Source organism: Temnothorax longispinosus, chromosome 3 (assembly GCF_030848805.1).
Source record: "Temnothorax longispinosus isolate EJ_2023e chromosome 3, Tlon_JGU_v1, whole genome shotgun sequence".
NCBI classification, from domain to species: Eukaryota; Metazoa; Arthropoda; class Insecta; order Hymenoptera; family Formicidae; genus Temnothorax; species Temnothorax longispinosus.
The window spans coordinates 7,140,182-7,156,751 of NC_092360.1; the positions used below are offsets into that span (position 1 = coordinate 7,140,182).

Consider the following 16,570-nt stretch of genomic DNA (forward strand, 5'->3'; position numbering starts at 1 on the left):
CCAAGCCGCTCAGTAGCGGTCAAACATGATTGGCTCTTACTTTTAGAACCAACTAATCAACGCAGAATGTTGATAAGACGAACTCAACAGTTGTGTCTGCTAAACGCGCCAAAAATTTTTACACTTTAAACGAATTGTGACACGTGACACGCATTTTTTCGCGTATGCGCATTAGAAGCGAATAAGTGCCCGGTGCCGCGAACTTGCCGGGTTTGAAGAAGACTCGAGGATGATGCCGACAGCCGAACATGAAGTTCGCAAAAGAATGATTCTGCGTCCTGAGGAATTTATTGTCGCTTTCCTGAACGAAAATTGTTACAAGAGAGTGTTTTATGCACTCAGTATCTGTTTCTAAAAATTATTTAAAAATTAATGTGCCATAACTTATAAATAAGTTCTAGTTTATTCCATTTTAACAGCCTTTTTTGAACAATCTATTATTCAGATTCATATTAAAGTAGTTGTTTGTTTAATAGGTTTTATTTTAGTTAATATTGATGTTAATCTTACTCATCTTTAATCTCTCTAATTTGGCGTAGTAGTATCACTGCGTTGCTAGTAAAAAGATATTAATATTTTTAATTATATTCGATTTATATTGGAATTAGCCAATTTCTCAACAAATGACGCAATAATATTAAATCTAAGTTTTTACTTCCGAAGAAATCTAATCTATTGGATATCCGGGTCTCTAGGACCTATTTCCCTTTATACATATAATCCCGCTCAAAATGACTGGAAATAAAAATTCAGTTTTTTTTAACGTTACATCTAATAGTGAATTTGATATTATTTCACTTAGGAACTCTTCGACTATTTGACTTTTAAATTTGAATTTACTCCGATATCGATAGACGAATATCGCTGCTCCAATTTCAACATTCAACCTGATGGATTCTCATCCCATGGTTATCCCTTTTCATGTGACGTCAGAATATCCCCTCCAGTCATGAGAAAATCAATATAGCAGGAGTTTATAGCTACTTCTAGGCGGGTCCTGGATATTCTGGGCAACTTCGATTGGAGCATTAACGCTACCGACGAGATGTGAGTCAGACGCGCGTTACACATCTGTCACACTAACAGGTAATTTTGTTAAATTATACTATGTACTTAATACTTAATGCAGTGAAGCAAATATATATAAACTTTTATTTAAAGAAAACAAGAAAGAAACAAAGAATAAATAAAACAAAATAAATGTGAAAAATTTACTTACAGATGACATTACATATCATGACACATCACATTCTTATATTACATTGACATATTACATCATTGACGTATTATTACATATAATATTAATACATTACATATTCTGGATGAATTTCTTATATTTATTTCGTTTTTTTCTGCTTCCTTTTTCTCCTTAAATGCAATCATATGTTAGTTTCATTGTAAACATAAAAGAAGCATTTATAAAAATGATTGTGTAACGGAAATAAAATTAAAATAACTGTTAAACTGTTACAATTAGACTGTCCATTTTATTTCAGAATTTTAGATTATAGCTAATTATAGATCAAAGACGACAGTCTGCACTAATAGATGACCCTGTTCGTGAATTCAAAATTAATTTAAATAAAATATAGTCTTAATTACAGCAGACATGCGTTGATTCTGTTCCAGGATTATGAAAATTATTACACATAATGATATTAAGCGCAAAAACACAACATCTAATTTCTTTTATTCGTAAAATATTTCATATTTATTTCACTAAGAATGAGGTAATGTTAATATTAAATTTTTCATCGATTAAGACGTTTACATTATGTTTTTATCACAAATATAAACGTATTAAAGCGGGTCATTAATTTCAAAATAAAGAATAAATCCAATCGTATTAATTTTGTTTTAAATGTCCAGGCACCTAATATCACTTTTTGCATAAATGACTATAAATATCCATTTAGTCATATCACTTATTCTTTTGCAGATTATCGATCGGTGCGAGTGAAGGGTTGATGACATAAAAATGACGTAAGAAGCTCAATGAACACGTAAGGAAACTTGGGAAAAACTTTTATGATTGAGTAAAAAAACCAAATAAGGTAAGAATAAATAAAGCTCACTACTTTTGCAGATTTAATCGAAAAAAATTAGTGTTCTAAAATAAAATCTTGAAGAAAAATTTGTCTTTAAGATTGTCTTAAGTTCGATCCTGAAATACAGTTTTAATAAGATTCCATTATCTATTTTTAAAGATAAGATAAATTTATCTTTAATTTGATTGTAATTTAAGTAATTTTAAGATTCCATCGAGCCAATAAAAAATCTATATAGCATCGCGAGATTGTACTTAAGACGATCTTTAAAACATTTTACTATGAATAATAAATAAACTGAGCGTGAAGCGCGTGAAAAGCGACGTCTAAATAATACAAAAAAAGAGAGAAATTTGGGGTCACACCATCTTTTTATAACCAACGGGGGTAGTTCCCGCATTGTTATAATGATGAAACACAAAGGGAGTTGAGAAAAGAGCCGCTATAAAATAACCGAACAGCTGATATCGGTACTAAACTTCGCACAGCGAGCATATGATGCACCTGTTACTCGTAAACATCAGTACGAATGAGTGAGAAAAGTAACAGTCTTTTCAAAATTTTCTCTCTGTTTACTTCGTTCATTAAAACATTATTGACATTCAACATGCATTATAATTGATTCACTGAGTCTATTTATATTACTATAATATTAGTTGATAATATGTACAGGTTGTGTGTATGTGTTGCACCGACATCGTAGGTCAGCATGACGGGTTGCCCATTCGTGCAGGCGCGCACGGTCGTTCACAGCTGCGTAGGCTTCGGCACATTATAATCATCAGATAATCACTCACATATAATGGTCTGTTTACATCGATCACTTGATACGAGTATTAAATAGTAAATAACTAGTAAATTAGTTTGATTATTGGCTGATTAGTTCAAATACACTATTTGATACGCGTATCAAGAGATCGGTGTAAACTAGGCCAATGCGTCAAAGTGAATGTAATAGCTGTGAATAACCGTGCGCGCCTGCACGAATGGGCAACCCGTCATACTGACCTGTATGTCGCTGCAACACTCGTACATTTAATAGACGTGTAGATTTAATGGACAAGTGTAATATTATTATTAAATTATTAACTCTAAATCAACTAATTTAATTTATTAAATCAATTATTAAATCACAACCAACTATAGTTAGGTGAGACACAAAGGAAGTTGAGAAAAGAGTCGCTATAAGATAAATTTTTTTTGTGTTATACTATAGACTATAATTTGTATCTTTTTCTTATACATAATATGCATACATATCATTTTTTAAATTCTTTTATATTGCACACATACACGCATTTTATCTTTTTCTTGTTTATACCCCACCGAAGAGTTTCCACCTTGAAGGGGTGGTGGGGCTTAGAGTCGCATGCAGCTTCATCCGCTCAGGGGTGCATCTGGATGCGACCAACTAAGAGAAACTCCCCAAGTCAAGGTGTAAGCGACCGTGCCGAAGGCTGCGTGACGCAGGGGGTGCTGCGTTGGCGAACGGTGCCTCCTGGCTACTGAGCGAGATCCAGGAGTACGGTCCTCGATTCTGCGATTCTGCTCATATCGCTCTTCCGCGGTACTCGCGGATCCTAAGTCAAGGTGTAAGCGACCGTGCCGAGGACTGCGTGGCGCAAAGGATGTTTGCGTCGTGAACGGTGCCTCCTGGGATATGGATGAGCGAGATCCAGGACTGTCCAGGAGTACATTGAGGGAAATCGCGCTTTATTACAAAGGTTTTAGGCCTCGAAAGGCGCCGATACAAGGTACTGATAGTTGAACAACATGCAGACAGTAACAGTCGCAATACTTTCAAAAAAATTTTCCTTCCGGACAAAACACGTCCGAATAACATAATCGGGCTCGTCAACCGACTTTTCGTGAGGATCCTAAGTCAAGGTGTAAGCGGACCGTGCCGAGGACTGCGTGGCGCAAAGGATGTTTGCGTCGTGAACGGTGCCTCCTGGATAATGGGCGAAATTCAGGAGTATAATAGCCAAGTCCCGGTATTCGCGGCTCTGCCGGGTGATATCGCATTACCGCGGTATACTCCACCTCCACCCCCACCCTCTATTGCGACAACGACGAAGAAGAGGAAGCAGGTGCCTGCGACCCCGGCGCCAGCAAAAGCGAAGCCACCGAAGAAGAGGGATAAGGTCTCCAGGACGGCGGCGGCGCGGCGCGGCGCCAGGCTTGCTCTCAACCTGGCGGCTGGCCCATCGCTCGATGACGACGGGAGGGCGGGGACTGGGACAATTTTTTCATTATTATGTTTTTCTCATTCAAAAACTACTTGCAATGCACCCTGCCCCCGTCACACTACTCGCCCGAGTATACATTTCCGATCGCAGCCGTAGGCTGATGGTAGAAAACAAAACGTAGGGTCTTTTACGTCTATCGTCATGAAAAAGCTATCGATCGTGTTGATATGTGACGATACGAATGTACTTAGTTACGTATACGTAACTACATTTACGGTTTACGGTTTTTATTGTTCGATCGCAATGAGAGCAGGGGACAACGACGTGCAGCTGCCAATCTCGGCGGGTAGCGCGCCCAGATAATTATTGTCCGCGTTGAGACAGTGCAGCTTGCGTAGCAAGCCGATCGAAGACGGCAAATACTCGATAAAGTTCTTAGTGATTATAAGCTCCTCTAAGTTCGACATCTGGCCGATGTCGTTCGGCAGTGCGTTCAGTTGATTGTCGTCAATCTTGAGGGTGACGATCGTGCGCAGGTAGCACAGCGTGTGTCGGGCAGCTCGCACATCTCGTTCGAGGAGAGATTCATGATCCCGATGTCGCGCCAGGCCACGTATCTCTATCGGCAGCGCGTGTATCGCATTCATCGTGCAGTCGAAGTGGTTCAAGCGTTAGAGCTGCTCGACATTCGCCGGGACACGCCTGATGTCGTTGCCGTGAATCCACAACTCCGTGAGATTGATGACATCTCCCACAACTTCAGGCAGCTCCGTGAAGTCATTGTTACCGATATCGAGCCTCTGCAAGTTCACTAAACGGCTCATGCTCTTAGGCAACGTCATCATGTTGTTCTCCCGCAGCTCGAGCGTCCTCAAGGCTGACAGTCGTCCAAAGTTAGCCGGCAGGCTTAACAATAGAGCCTACTCAGCCTACGTTTCGTTCTTTGCTATCAGCCTTAAGAAAGAGTCGAAGAGTAAATTTAACCGAAGGTTACAGTTAACTGACGTTGATGAAATTGGCCCTGAGAAATCGTGCGTAATCGTATTTGCATAAAATAATTCAGGTAGCAGAGTGACGTCAAATGACGTTTCTAACTGTCATAAACTTCCGTCATAAACTGCACAGTTCGCAGTTGATTGCCGACATTCTCTGGCCTTGGTTATTGCATATTCCTTAAAGTAAGTCTTTTTCATACTTGTATACTAGTATGTTGATTATTTGGAAGGTGTACCATCACTACGATCAGTGTAGCAAAAAGATTTGCAATCTTGAAGTCTCTAGCTACAACGTTGTTATTTTTTGAAATATTATTAGACATTCTTTCTTTGGTTCGGTCTTTCAGTTTCTCTTTTTTACACTGTAGCTCATGTAGTTTAATTGTCAGTTACATGAGCTACAGTGCAAGAAGGAGGAGCTGGAAGTTAGCTCGAACAGCTGCCTGGACCATCGCCTGGACACCCATCGTCGCCTACATCACCACTTAGATCGACGTGGTTTTGGCTCACGATCCTTTGGTCCACCGCCTAGTCGACGCCTAGCAAGCAGCAGCACAGCACACACAAGCGAGCAGCCGTGTACGTGTGCACGCACAAGCTGCTTACAGCATACGCGCTACGCTTGTGTGCGTAGTGCGTATGCTGTAAGCAGCTTGAATCTAGCATCTCGACCGTCTCGACTGCCGCTTGGATCACCATTTGGTTCACTGCCTAATACTTGGTCCAGTATCAGGCCTATTACTTGGTCCACTACCTAGTCTGCTACGTGGACTACTGCTTGATTCGCTGACTGGCTCAACGTCTAAATCACCTTCTGAACCACCTGTTTGATCCACCTGGATCAAACTCCGTTTGAATCTCTGCGACTTGATCTGCTATCCAAATTGCGGCCTAATTTGCAATCTGGACTACCGTCTACCCTGTTGGCACAGGCTTTGCGCAATCTATATCGTAGTATATAGGAATAGCTTAATTAAAGTTAGTACTCTTTTGAAAATAGCTTATTCTTAATGAGATGTATGGCTCCGCGCGAGAGCGGTCGATTTGTATTAGATAAATTTGATCCTCATCCGTGTATGTCTAGGTTTAGAAATTAATGATTGAATTGAAAATTGTAAGAGTAAAGTAGTCTGAAGTGAATTGTAACCCATTTCGGGAATACTTAAACTGATATATAGTTAATTTTTGACAATATTAAAAAAATAGCTCAATAATATTTTGTATTGTCACAATTAATTAAAAAATTATTAATCACAAAATTACTGTTTTACACTTTAATACTCTTTTTTGAAAATATCCATTCCTCATTCCTCACTTTAAATAAAATAAATTAGTAATTGCACGTACTCGAAGTTATCTTTAAGAAAAATATGAAATTTACAATGAAACGTATAACTATATTTTTTGGTAACATTTTTTATGTAGAATATTCCTCGAAATTAATTTACATAAAAAAATAATTTCTATTTAAAATAAAGATGCAATTGTTATATTAATAAGACTTCATAGGAAGATAATACTTATTGAAACATTTCTGTGCTACTTTTTCTTATTTTTAATTTGTTCTTGAGAAGTGGCTACAATGGTCGATTGCTTTGGATCATTTTCTGTCTTATAATTGCTTAAAACAGTGCATGGATTTAGTTGTAATTTTCAGACGAATTCTCTCTTAATCACTCGCATTTTTCATTAACTTATTGGATAAACACAAACTAAAGCCTTGTGTCCACGATGTTAGAAATTTCTCCGAGATGTCGAACGGAGAAAGAATTGATCAATCGCATTGGTCAATTAGCCAAATTGTTTAAATGTGATTGGTGGACTTAAGACATGGTAAAGTAATTTTAATCACAATATAGTTTCATAACTATAATTTTAAATAATATATAATTATGCGTAACGACTTTTTTCACGCAATAAATCATCTCATTCTAACGTGTATTACAAACATAAATCATATCTAAAAAAAAGTCATAACTTAATATATTTGTAATTCGTAAGCCAAGAGCTTTAAATAAAGTGTTATAAGAATTTCGGAGACTACTGTGTTTTAAATATCTTATGTTCACAATTCAATATTTAAGACATTATCAATGATTATCATAAAATAAAAATTTATTATACACATAAAACGTACAAAAATGTCTTAATTTTAGATTAAATAACTTTTTAATTCTTAATGGCTATACACATTAATACGTTTATATCTAATAACTTTACTTGGCACTTGAAATATATTTACTGGAACAGGCAAAACTGCTCTTTGTCATAAAGATATTTTAAACAGAAAATTTTGTATTCTAACTGTCCTCTTATCGTTTTATACATGTTAAAAAGCTGATTAATTTTAATTTTTGTTACTTGTATATCTCTAACATTAACGGTTAACAATTTGCGATATTAATATAAAGTGTTAAATAACTCTATTATACAAGAGAAAAAGAAATGTTATTTGTTTACGTCAAACTTTAAAATGTTGAATGGCTAGATGTGCAAATGGCAATCAAATACTTTGAACACTTTGCTAAAATTATAAATATTTTTTTATAAATTATCAGCGTAGTCACTAGTATATTAGTCTTTTTTTATGTTTGAGGAATTCAATGAGCAAACTCACATCAAAGAGCACTGTCATCTAACGAATTATTTATATCGTTTCTATCGTCTTCATCTTCAATATCGCTTCTATCGTCTTCAATTTGCTCCTGCAATAAAACATAATATGTAAATTCTCTTATTATTAATAATGTGTAAAGTAGTAATGATTTCAATACAATATTAATACAATATTGTAGGCAATATTACCTGTAGTACTTCAACAAGTGTTCTCATCTCATCCAACATTTCCTTGTAAACATGATTTTCCTCTCCTAACTTTTCAATCTGTTGTACAAGCTTTTTATTTTCTTCTAAGGCATCCACAAGTGCCGTTTGTCTTTTTTCAGCCATTATTTGCCAATAGTTCTCACTAGGATTGTCTAAATCAGATAAAATACTTTGATAAAAGTTTATCCTTTTGACAAAATCCAGATTTAAAATAAATATCAAAAGAATATGAAAAGCAAAGAAAAAAAATGCTATTTTAGAGTATACCTGATGTTAAGTCTTCTACTTCAATTTGTATCTTCTCTCGTGTAGTCTGGACAGCCTTATTCTTCTTAGTTACTTTTGTGCATTTTGAAGTATCTTTTTCCCCTGTATTTGTTACATCCCTAAGAAACACACCGTACTTACAATCTATACTTCTAACCCTTTCATAATGCGTTGTCATAATAAATGCTTGTTTGAAGATAACTTACTGTTTCGTTTTTGCCTCTTTCGATTTGCAAGATCTGAGAGTCCTGTCAGCACCAACCAAAGTGTCTTTATCGGTGGCTGCTGGCTGCAGTGTGTGCAAAGGTTTCCTGTCCTTGATCTGTCGACAAGGAAAAAAAAAACAAGAATTATCACCCCTCTATTTCATTCTTTCTTCTTTTGTATTCTGATTATGTAAACGGTCCTCTTTATTTGAAAAATAATATATATTTTATGTTTAAAATATACTTAGTTCCTCTTTTCGTTTTTGCCAGTATATTCACTATTAACTTATATTCATTGGCTTTAGATTCAGTTAACGCATCACCAAAATTTCAAGCACATTTTAGACTCTGTATGACGACGATAATTATACTAACTTTAGGAGCGACCGTGTTGACCAGTTCGTGGTGCATCGTGCTGCTTTCGAAGGAAATTCGGAGATGTAAAATAACGTTCAACAGGACCGACCAAACTGTGGCAAACCTCGCAAACCAGGCAAACACGTTGTCTTATTCATGCACAATTTTGTCTAAAAACGATCAACCGTTGATCTCGTCTCCACCAGTCCACCTTGTGATCTCCACGTCTCCACATGTATTGACTGCGTGACCAGCTGTATGTGTATGTATGTATGTATACACAGCACGAAAATCGCGGAGCAAATCAAAATCCACTTCAATCCTTGAACGCGGAAAAACTCTTGCGCATGCGCAGCAACGGAAATCTTAAGGCGGACTTGGAACGTGACACGCCAGCGCTAGCGCCAACGCCAGCGCCAACGTCAGCGTCGAGAGATGCCCGCAATTATCGTCATTTCGTCGCGCATTGCGAACAAACCCGTCGATGCCTACCGCCTTCGGCGCGCAATCTGTCGATTTGAAAATCGTAGTGCGAAGAGGAGGAGTACGTTTGACGGCAGAGGTTTGACGAGTCTCTCCACGAAAAATGAGATAACTTACGAAAGAGGAGAAGGATAATATTCAAGGAAAGCGCGTTTGAAGGAAATTGATCCAATAAATTGTAAAAGTTGAGAGATTCTTTGATCGAAAAAGAATTTCATCGTTACATTCGACAAGTATATCCATATGACTGAAGACTAGGATAATCGGTCAATATTAAACACAGATCAAGGTAATTTCCATCGTTATTTTCTGTTATTTATCTGTTATCCGGAACAATAAAGCACAATAAGTCGGTCTCGATACACCCTGGATGTATTGAGGATAACCTTGACGTCTGTGCTATCTGACAAGCAACACTAGGGAAGTGTCATACGGCGATTTTCCTGAAACTTGGCATACAAGTAGTAAATGGAAAACTATATTGGACACGTATATTGTTATATCGGCCCGAGAGCCGTTTGAAGGGTAGAAATCACCCTATCGATTTTGGGGGTAGGTTCGACTATTTTACGAATTATTTTTACGATTGTTGCGAAATCAGGTAACTAAGGGTTTTTGGGGTCGCTGATAATGAATCTGAAGTCCGTTTTTACGAATTCAAAATAATTCGTAAAATAGTCGAACCTACCCCCAAAATCGATAGGATGATTTCTACCCTTCAAACGGCTTTCGGCCCGATATAACAATATACGTGTCCAATAGTTTTCCATGTACTACTTGTATGCCAAGTTTCAGGAAAATCGCCGTATGACACTTCCCTAGTGTTACTGGTGAGTATGATTTTCATTTTTATTCTTTCAACGTGATCTTTCATTTGCTATTTACGAATTTGCTTTTATTAATGAGACTTATTCTTCATCAGATGTTCTATCCAGTTGAACTGCTTTCCCGTCGACGAAGGGGCAAATTAGCTCCTTGTTGGCTCGCTGCAACGTCCAGCGAGAAAATATTTAAAAGACACTATAATCCTGGTGCTATAAAGAAGATAAACACTGTAGAAACTTGGTAAATTATTTTGTTTATGTACTTTTAATATTGAATATTTATGACATTTTTTTTTTCAATTTTGACACTTTTGTTTGCATTTTATATTACATCGACAGCGAGCAAATTTTGGAAATAATGCAGTCGCGCAACAGATCAAATAGATTTAGCTTATATCTGTCATCACAATTAATGTACGGCATAACAAGAATTCATCGTTTACAAGTTGTAAATTATCAGAGTAAGTTCAATTCTATATATATTTATTAATGATATCACCTATGCCAATTTATGTAATCTCATTACTTTTCAGAGGAAGTTTTTGAAATGCAACAAAAATTTGACTCTGGCGGCGGCCGTGGCGGCGGCGGCAGAGGGTTGGAGGATAAAGAAGATGAGTATGACGCAGTTCAGGATCTTGAATTGCGTGCAATAGATGTGCCTATTTCCACTCAAAACTTTCCTAACGAAGTAGACTTACACTTACTTCCGGACGAAGAGTTTGATGAAAGACTACGGACAATTGTGAGTGAAGATCTCGTACGGTTTACTGCAAGAGCTTATCAATAAATTTTGTATTTTTTAACTCTTATTCTCAAATGTTAAACCCTGTAATATGATATATAACATCCTTGAGTTTCCGAACTTTTGATTCTTTAATTGTAAACTTTATTTTTAAATATTGAAAATTTTTTTATTCACAGATGAAAGATGCAGCATGTTGTGATTTTGGTGCTTTAAATGACGAGGAGTTGGACTTTATGCTTAAACATGATTTCAATCTCGCACTGTAAGTTTCCGATTTTTATATTTTTTTGTAGCGTGTTTTTAATTGTAATTCAACAAAAGTTCACAAAGTGACAACAGTTTATGCAATTATTTGATTTTTTTTCGTTTTTATATCATTAGCTCAAAATAAATTCATGACGTTTTTAACAAAGAATAATATATTTTACTATTAATGGTTTTAGTGACCAGATGCATGAACTACAGACAGCAAAGGAAAGATCAGCATTCTCAAAGAAGACGGCTGATGATGTAACAATAGAAGGTAAGTGGATCAATGGGGTATTTTTTAAATATAATACATAGACTATTATATTATGTTTAAATTAAATTAATTAATAAAATCATTTAATGAATATAGAGATCCAAGAAAAACAGTTATCTCAGGAAACCCGTGGTCCAGTACTTGTGGATATATCGGAAAGAAAGAAATCCAAAGAGGGACTGTTATTAACTCCACAAAAACGACAGCCACATCAAATGCAGGTGGAAACGCCTACGAAGAGAAGACGTGTAAGTTTGTCTATAACTGATAATGATTGTCGTTTGGATATAATGTGAATATTTTAACTTCATAAAGTAGAAGACAAATGAGAATACATAGGCCGATATTCATAGTTTTTCATAGGGCAAAGAATTGTACATAAAAAATCACTTAATTATTCGGACAAGCAAGATCTGACCAGTCCTGGCCGATTACGGCGTTTTTCCTTTTGTTCATAATTTGTTTTTATATTTGAGACAGTCTTAAGTACAATTTTAAGGTCAATCTGAGAACCGTATTAGCATCTTAAGACATTACTTAAGATTGTTTTGATATAAGAACGGACTATGAGTACGAGCCATAATGACCAAAAGTTTTGAAAAAATTAAAATCTATTTTCCTCTTTTTTTTTTTTAGAAAAATTATTTTTCGCTTTTTATTTATATTTAATTTATATTTTATTTTTACTTCTAATTCTTTCTATATATTACTTCTCAGTTATTCTCTGACACTGCATCGGCGACTGATGTACCCCCTATAGAAGATGTGGCAGTACCTCCTGCACCTGTAGAAGATGTGGCAGTACCTCCTGTACCTGTAGAAGATGTGGCAGTACCTCCTGCACCTGTAGAAGATGTGGTAGTACCGGCTGAATTGCCTAGAGAAGAAACGAGAATGTTAGTTCTTCCACAGCAAGAGGAAACTAACATGGAATTGGAATCATTAGATTCAAGCTACTTTGTGATCCGCAGTCGTTCGAAGAAAAGCAAAATTATTGATAAAAAAACAGAGTTAAGTGACAGACAGCTTAAGAAATGGCGTCAGAATGTAAAAATTCATTGCGAGGTGGGTTCCTACATTATATAAGCTTACAAAAGATGTATATAAACTTACAAAGAAGTTCAAAAAGCGAGATTAATTTCAAACAAGTCTTAAAGGTTCTGACTAAATTTTTTGATTATTTTCAGAAATTGGATAAACCATTAACAAAAAAATTATCGCTGACACCGGCGATAAATCTTTTCAACCAACCTTCGGAATCACCTAGGCGATGGAACAAAAGTTTACGCAGTCGCTTTGCTGCTCGCATCACTGGGCCGTTCAAGAGTGTAAATGAAGATGTTGCACTTGCTGAATTTACGCAATGTAGGTACATATTTAGACATTTATTAAATATTCACATTGATGCATATATAACTGTGAATAAATTTATATTTTTAGTTTTTGAACAAATGCGTGTAGAAGAGACAGTTAGCAAGTTAGATCTTCCTACAGAAGAAGTGAGTACATTCCAAAAGACGGAAATGGCAATTGCTGCCGAACCCGGAGACAGTGTTGCAAACGTCTTACCAATGACAAATATAATTCACGAAACTATGGACGTATCAATGGTACCATTACCGAAAGAGGTACCGGAAGCGATTGTCTTAGAAGAAGGCACTAGGTAAGTCTATTTTATCATGAAGAACTTATGATATTTACATTCAAGAAGTTATTTAACTAAAAATTTAATTATTAAGGATTATTCAGTTTTATACTCAGTCTTTCAACTGTTGCGATATTTCCTCAATTTCTAAATATCATTAAATGATATTATTTCAGCATCGTTGAACAGGGGCCGGATCAGGAAAGAATGAATATAAGTAATGATGAATGCTTTGAAGATATAGACATTTTATTAGAAAGACAGCGACAGTCTCCGAAAACGGCGAAACACATTCCAGTACCTTCTACCAGGTATTTTGAATTTTTCTTTTATTGTTAAGTAAAGAGTTGGACATATAACAATATTCTAAGTGTATATTTAAGTTTCTATAAACGAATGTTGACAAAACATAGGATTCATTAATCGAAAGCTTGAGGAAAAAACAACACTTTTATTGCTTTGTTGTAACCTAACAATTTTGCATAGTTCTTTCCTACGAAACTTAGCATGTTTTGTTACATCAAGTCTACCATTTATCAAAGAATTATTTGATGTATGATAAAAATATTGTTTTTACAGCAGTTCAAGCGGACACTCGCAACCTGCACTGACAAGCCAAGAGATTTTGGTTCTATTAGAAGTTTTCTGGCGTGACAAGGATACTGTCAAATTCAGTGAACTTATTTCACCGGATACGTACACGAGAGAGGATGCTGCTACTGCTTTTGAAATACTTCTTGGTAAGTGTTACTACATTCGCAAAAAAGGGTAAATTTTACCTTACTTTAATTCTATCAACCTAATATTATACGACTCGTTTTTCACCCGTGTGAAGTTAGCTTCCTAACATTTAAAAAATAATAATTTGCACATGTATGCACAATTCAAATTTTTGTTTGGACACTAATTCAAACGGTATTAACAAAATAATTTGAATGAGAGCAATCTTACATTAGCTTAGCCCTTCACCTACGAGAAAATTGAATTGAAATAGTCTTTAACTTTTGTTTGCACATTCACATACAATTCGATTCAATTGAAATGTATGTGAATATGCAAACGATGAGTCATCGAATGCTATAGAAAGTTTTTTTTTTTTTTTAATGTTAAGGGATCAACTTCACATAGGTTCGTTACCCATTTTTCTAATGTATTATTCTCGTTCACAGACTTATATGCACAAGATAAACTCATTTTGCAACAGACTGACCATTCTAAACCTTTATGGATTTCCAAATACCGGGATGACCGGGATTAATTTATTATATATATATATATATGTTAAGAATGTTCGTTTATAATTTATATTAATGCTATAACTTTGCATTGAAAAACAATTAATGTTATTATATTATTATGTTATTTATGTTATGTCGGATCATCGTTCTTTCACCAATATTAACATTGAAATTAACGAAAAGTAAAATGGGATAAGTTAAGGGAAAACATAGAATAAATTAAACTAACGAGTTTTAATATTATTTATTATTATAAAAAAGGAATTTATACCATTTTTTTTTTTTTTTTTTTTAATAAGAGAATTATCTTGACATGAATGCAAGCTTATGATAATTATTGATTGTTTAGTTGGCGTGTATTTCGTTCAGAATGCCGCTGTATTGTTTTTATACCGCATCTCTTTTTGAATCCGTTCTCGATAGCACGATCTCGGCATTGGCTGACGAGCGCATTATCGTTATTTGTTTCTGGTATTACGTTATCATTTATGATCGCGAGAGCTCGACGTGATTCCACGATTCGCGGGATCCTCCATGAATGACGGTGAGAAACGATGATAAGACAAAATCGAATGGCTCGCGAATTATTGCGATGTAAGCGATTATTGAATTCCTGGAAATGAAACTTTATATGAGCTCAATATCCGCGCGCCGTCCTCTTTTCCATAGTTTATACGAGGTTTGTCCATATATAATGGGTTAATGAAAACGACGCCTTCCGATTTTCGCATCGCGCTTAATCGGCTGACAATAAATCACGAGCAATGCGCACTTATTTTTAAATTTTTCGCCATTATCGTATATGTTTTGTATTAGAAGATCATACGATCGGTCGACTTTTGCATTATTATATAATCGTAAATCAATAGGATTGCGCGCCATACTGTAATTATTGCTGCAATTAAATACAGACGATAAATTTGTAGGAATGCGAAACAAACGTTGCGTTAACGACAGATTTAGCTGCGTCGAAATATCCCGGGCGGTTTAATGCTCCAGCGTTACGACAATGTTGCAATGCAATAACTAATTGGAGAATTGGGGGTAACTCGACGGGAGATATCATAAAACATATGTTAGATTATTATAAATTATTTATATATTTTTTATAAGTACTGCAAATTATTATTATTTAATAGTTTTAATACGTTATGTTAAAACTTCTAACGTTTTAATGAAATGGATAAATGGATAAATAAGTTTTTACTTACAAATATATATATATTTATATACTATTTGTTCTTTTATCCGTTTTACAAATCGTTATTTTTGCTAGAAAAATTACGATATTTTAATAAGAATCAAAAAGATGAGATGTTTCGTTCTATATATGTTCAAAAGATTATAAATATTTGTATAGGTATTTATTTACGTAAGAATTGAAGTCAGCAATCCTACTGCAAATTATTATTATTTAATATACTTTATGTTAAAACTTTTAACGTTAATGAAAATGGATAAAGATTTAATACACGATATATGTTATATGATATATCATAAGTTCATACTTGCAAATATGTATTTGCATATTATGTGTTCTTTTCGCTTACTTTGAGCGCTGTGAAAATTAAAATAATATAATAAATTACATTTTGCATTTAATTATATTTTGTAGCTTTATTTATTTATCTTGTAACTTTTATTTAACCTGGTTCTGTTCGCAGTAGTGATTTAATTTAATAATCAGATACCAAGAAATTAACCGGTTGAAGAGACATTGTGAAAATCGCATTGAAGGATTATTTTATGAATCAGAGAGCATATAGAGTTTGAGAAAAACACTATTAACAGTGCTTTTAATAGTGCTTTTAAGTGATTAATTACTAGCCAAAAAATCACTTACAGTATTAAATTTCTATAAGGGATACATATAAAGAAAATACTCGCGACCGAGTATATACAATAGATATAAAGGAAATAGCTGCCTGATATATTCTCCTTTTTCTATCTAACTAGACTCCGGAAAATTACGTGGAGTATGATGACGTACATGACTCCGTGTAATTGCGGATGATGAGGAACTGAAAGATCTTGGATTCGTTTCCGGCGTTCATCCCGCATATTCCTCGTTTTAAGAAGAAGTTTTCGCCGATGAAAGGGAAGAGAGTGTTTAAAGACTAAAAAGAAGTATCATTATTTACATATGCATATATATATATTGTTATATTTAATCTCCATTCAAAACAGAGGAAGAGATCCCGCCACTGTTTGTAGAGAAGAT

The 16,570-nt window shown here is 35.1% G+C and overlaps 2 protein-coding genes and 1 long non-coding RNA gene across 5 annotated transcripts; 2 read left to right on the forward strand and 1 right to left on the reverse strand.

Moving 5' to 3' along the window:
• Positions 1-28: 28 nt before the first annotated feature.
• On the forward strand, positions 29-6,491 carry LOC139809673 (uncharacterized). Its single transcript, XR_011731157.1, has 2 exons — positions 29-1,086; positions 1,940-6,491. It is a non-coding gene; the product is annotated as an uncharacterized lncRNA (long non-coding RNA).
• An 838-nt stretch (positions 6,492-7,329) lies between these two features.
• LOC139809671 (uncharacterized) lies at positions 7,330-9,106 on the reverse strand. Of its 2 annotated transcripts, XM_071772751.1 has the most exons (6): positions 8,907-9,106; positions 8,532-8,647; positions 8,326-8,444; positions 8,038-8,210; positions 7,850-7,937; positions 7,330-7,756 (listed from the first exon to the last, which is right to left on the reverse strand). In XM_071772751.1, the coding sequence occupies exons 1-5, from the start codon at positions 8,940-8,942 to the stop codon at positions 7,851-7,853; spliced, it is 531 nt and encodes a 176-aa protein (XP_071628852.1). In that variant the 5' UTR covers positions 8,943-9,106; the 3' UTR covers positions 7,330-7,756; position 7,850. The 2 variants fall into 2 exon arrangements, with proteins under 2 accessions (XP_071628852.1, XP_071628851.1); XM_071772750.1 differs by having other exon boundaries at positions 7,330-7,937; positions 8,907-9,105.
• Positions 9,107-9,274: 168 nt separating this feature from the next.
• On the forward strand, positions 9,275-16,515 carry LOC139809661 (uncharacterized). 2 transcript variants are annotated; one of them, XM_071772737.1, is made up of 13 exons: positions 9,275-9,660; positions 10,294-10,436; positions 10,535-10,656; positions 10,729-10,940; positions 11,120-11,205; positions 11,387-11,466; positions 11,563-11,714; positions 12,184-12,531; positions 12,654-12,831; positions 12,907-13,129; positions 13,288-13,422; positions 13,691-13,851; positions 14,281-16,515. In XM_071772737.1, the coding sequence occupies exons 2-13, from the start codon at positions 10,294-10,296 to the stop codon at positions 14,367-14,369; spliced, it is 1,929 nt and encodes a 642-aa protein (XP_071628838.1). In that variant the 5' UTR covers positions 9,275-9,660; the 3' UTR covers positions 14,370-16,515. The 2 variants fall into 2 exon arrangements, with proteins under 2 accessions (XP_071628838.1, XP_071628837.1); XM_071772736.1 differs by lacking the exon at positions 9,275-9,660 and having other exon boundaries at positions 10,179-10,436.
• Positions 16,516-16,570: the final 55 nt, after the last annotated feature.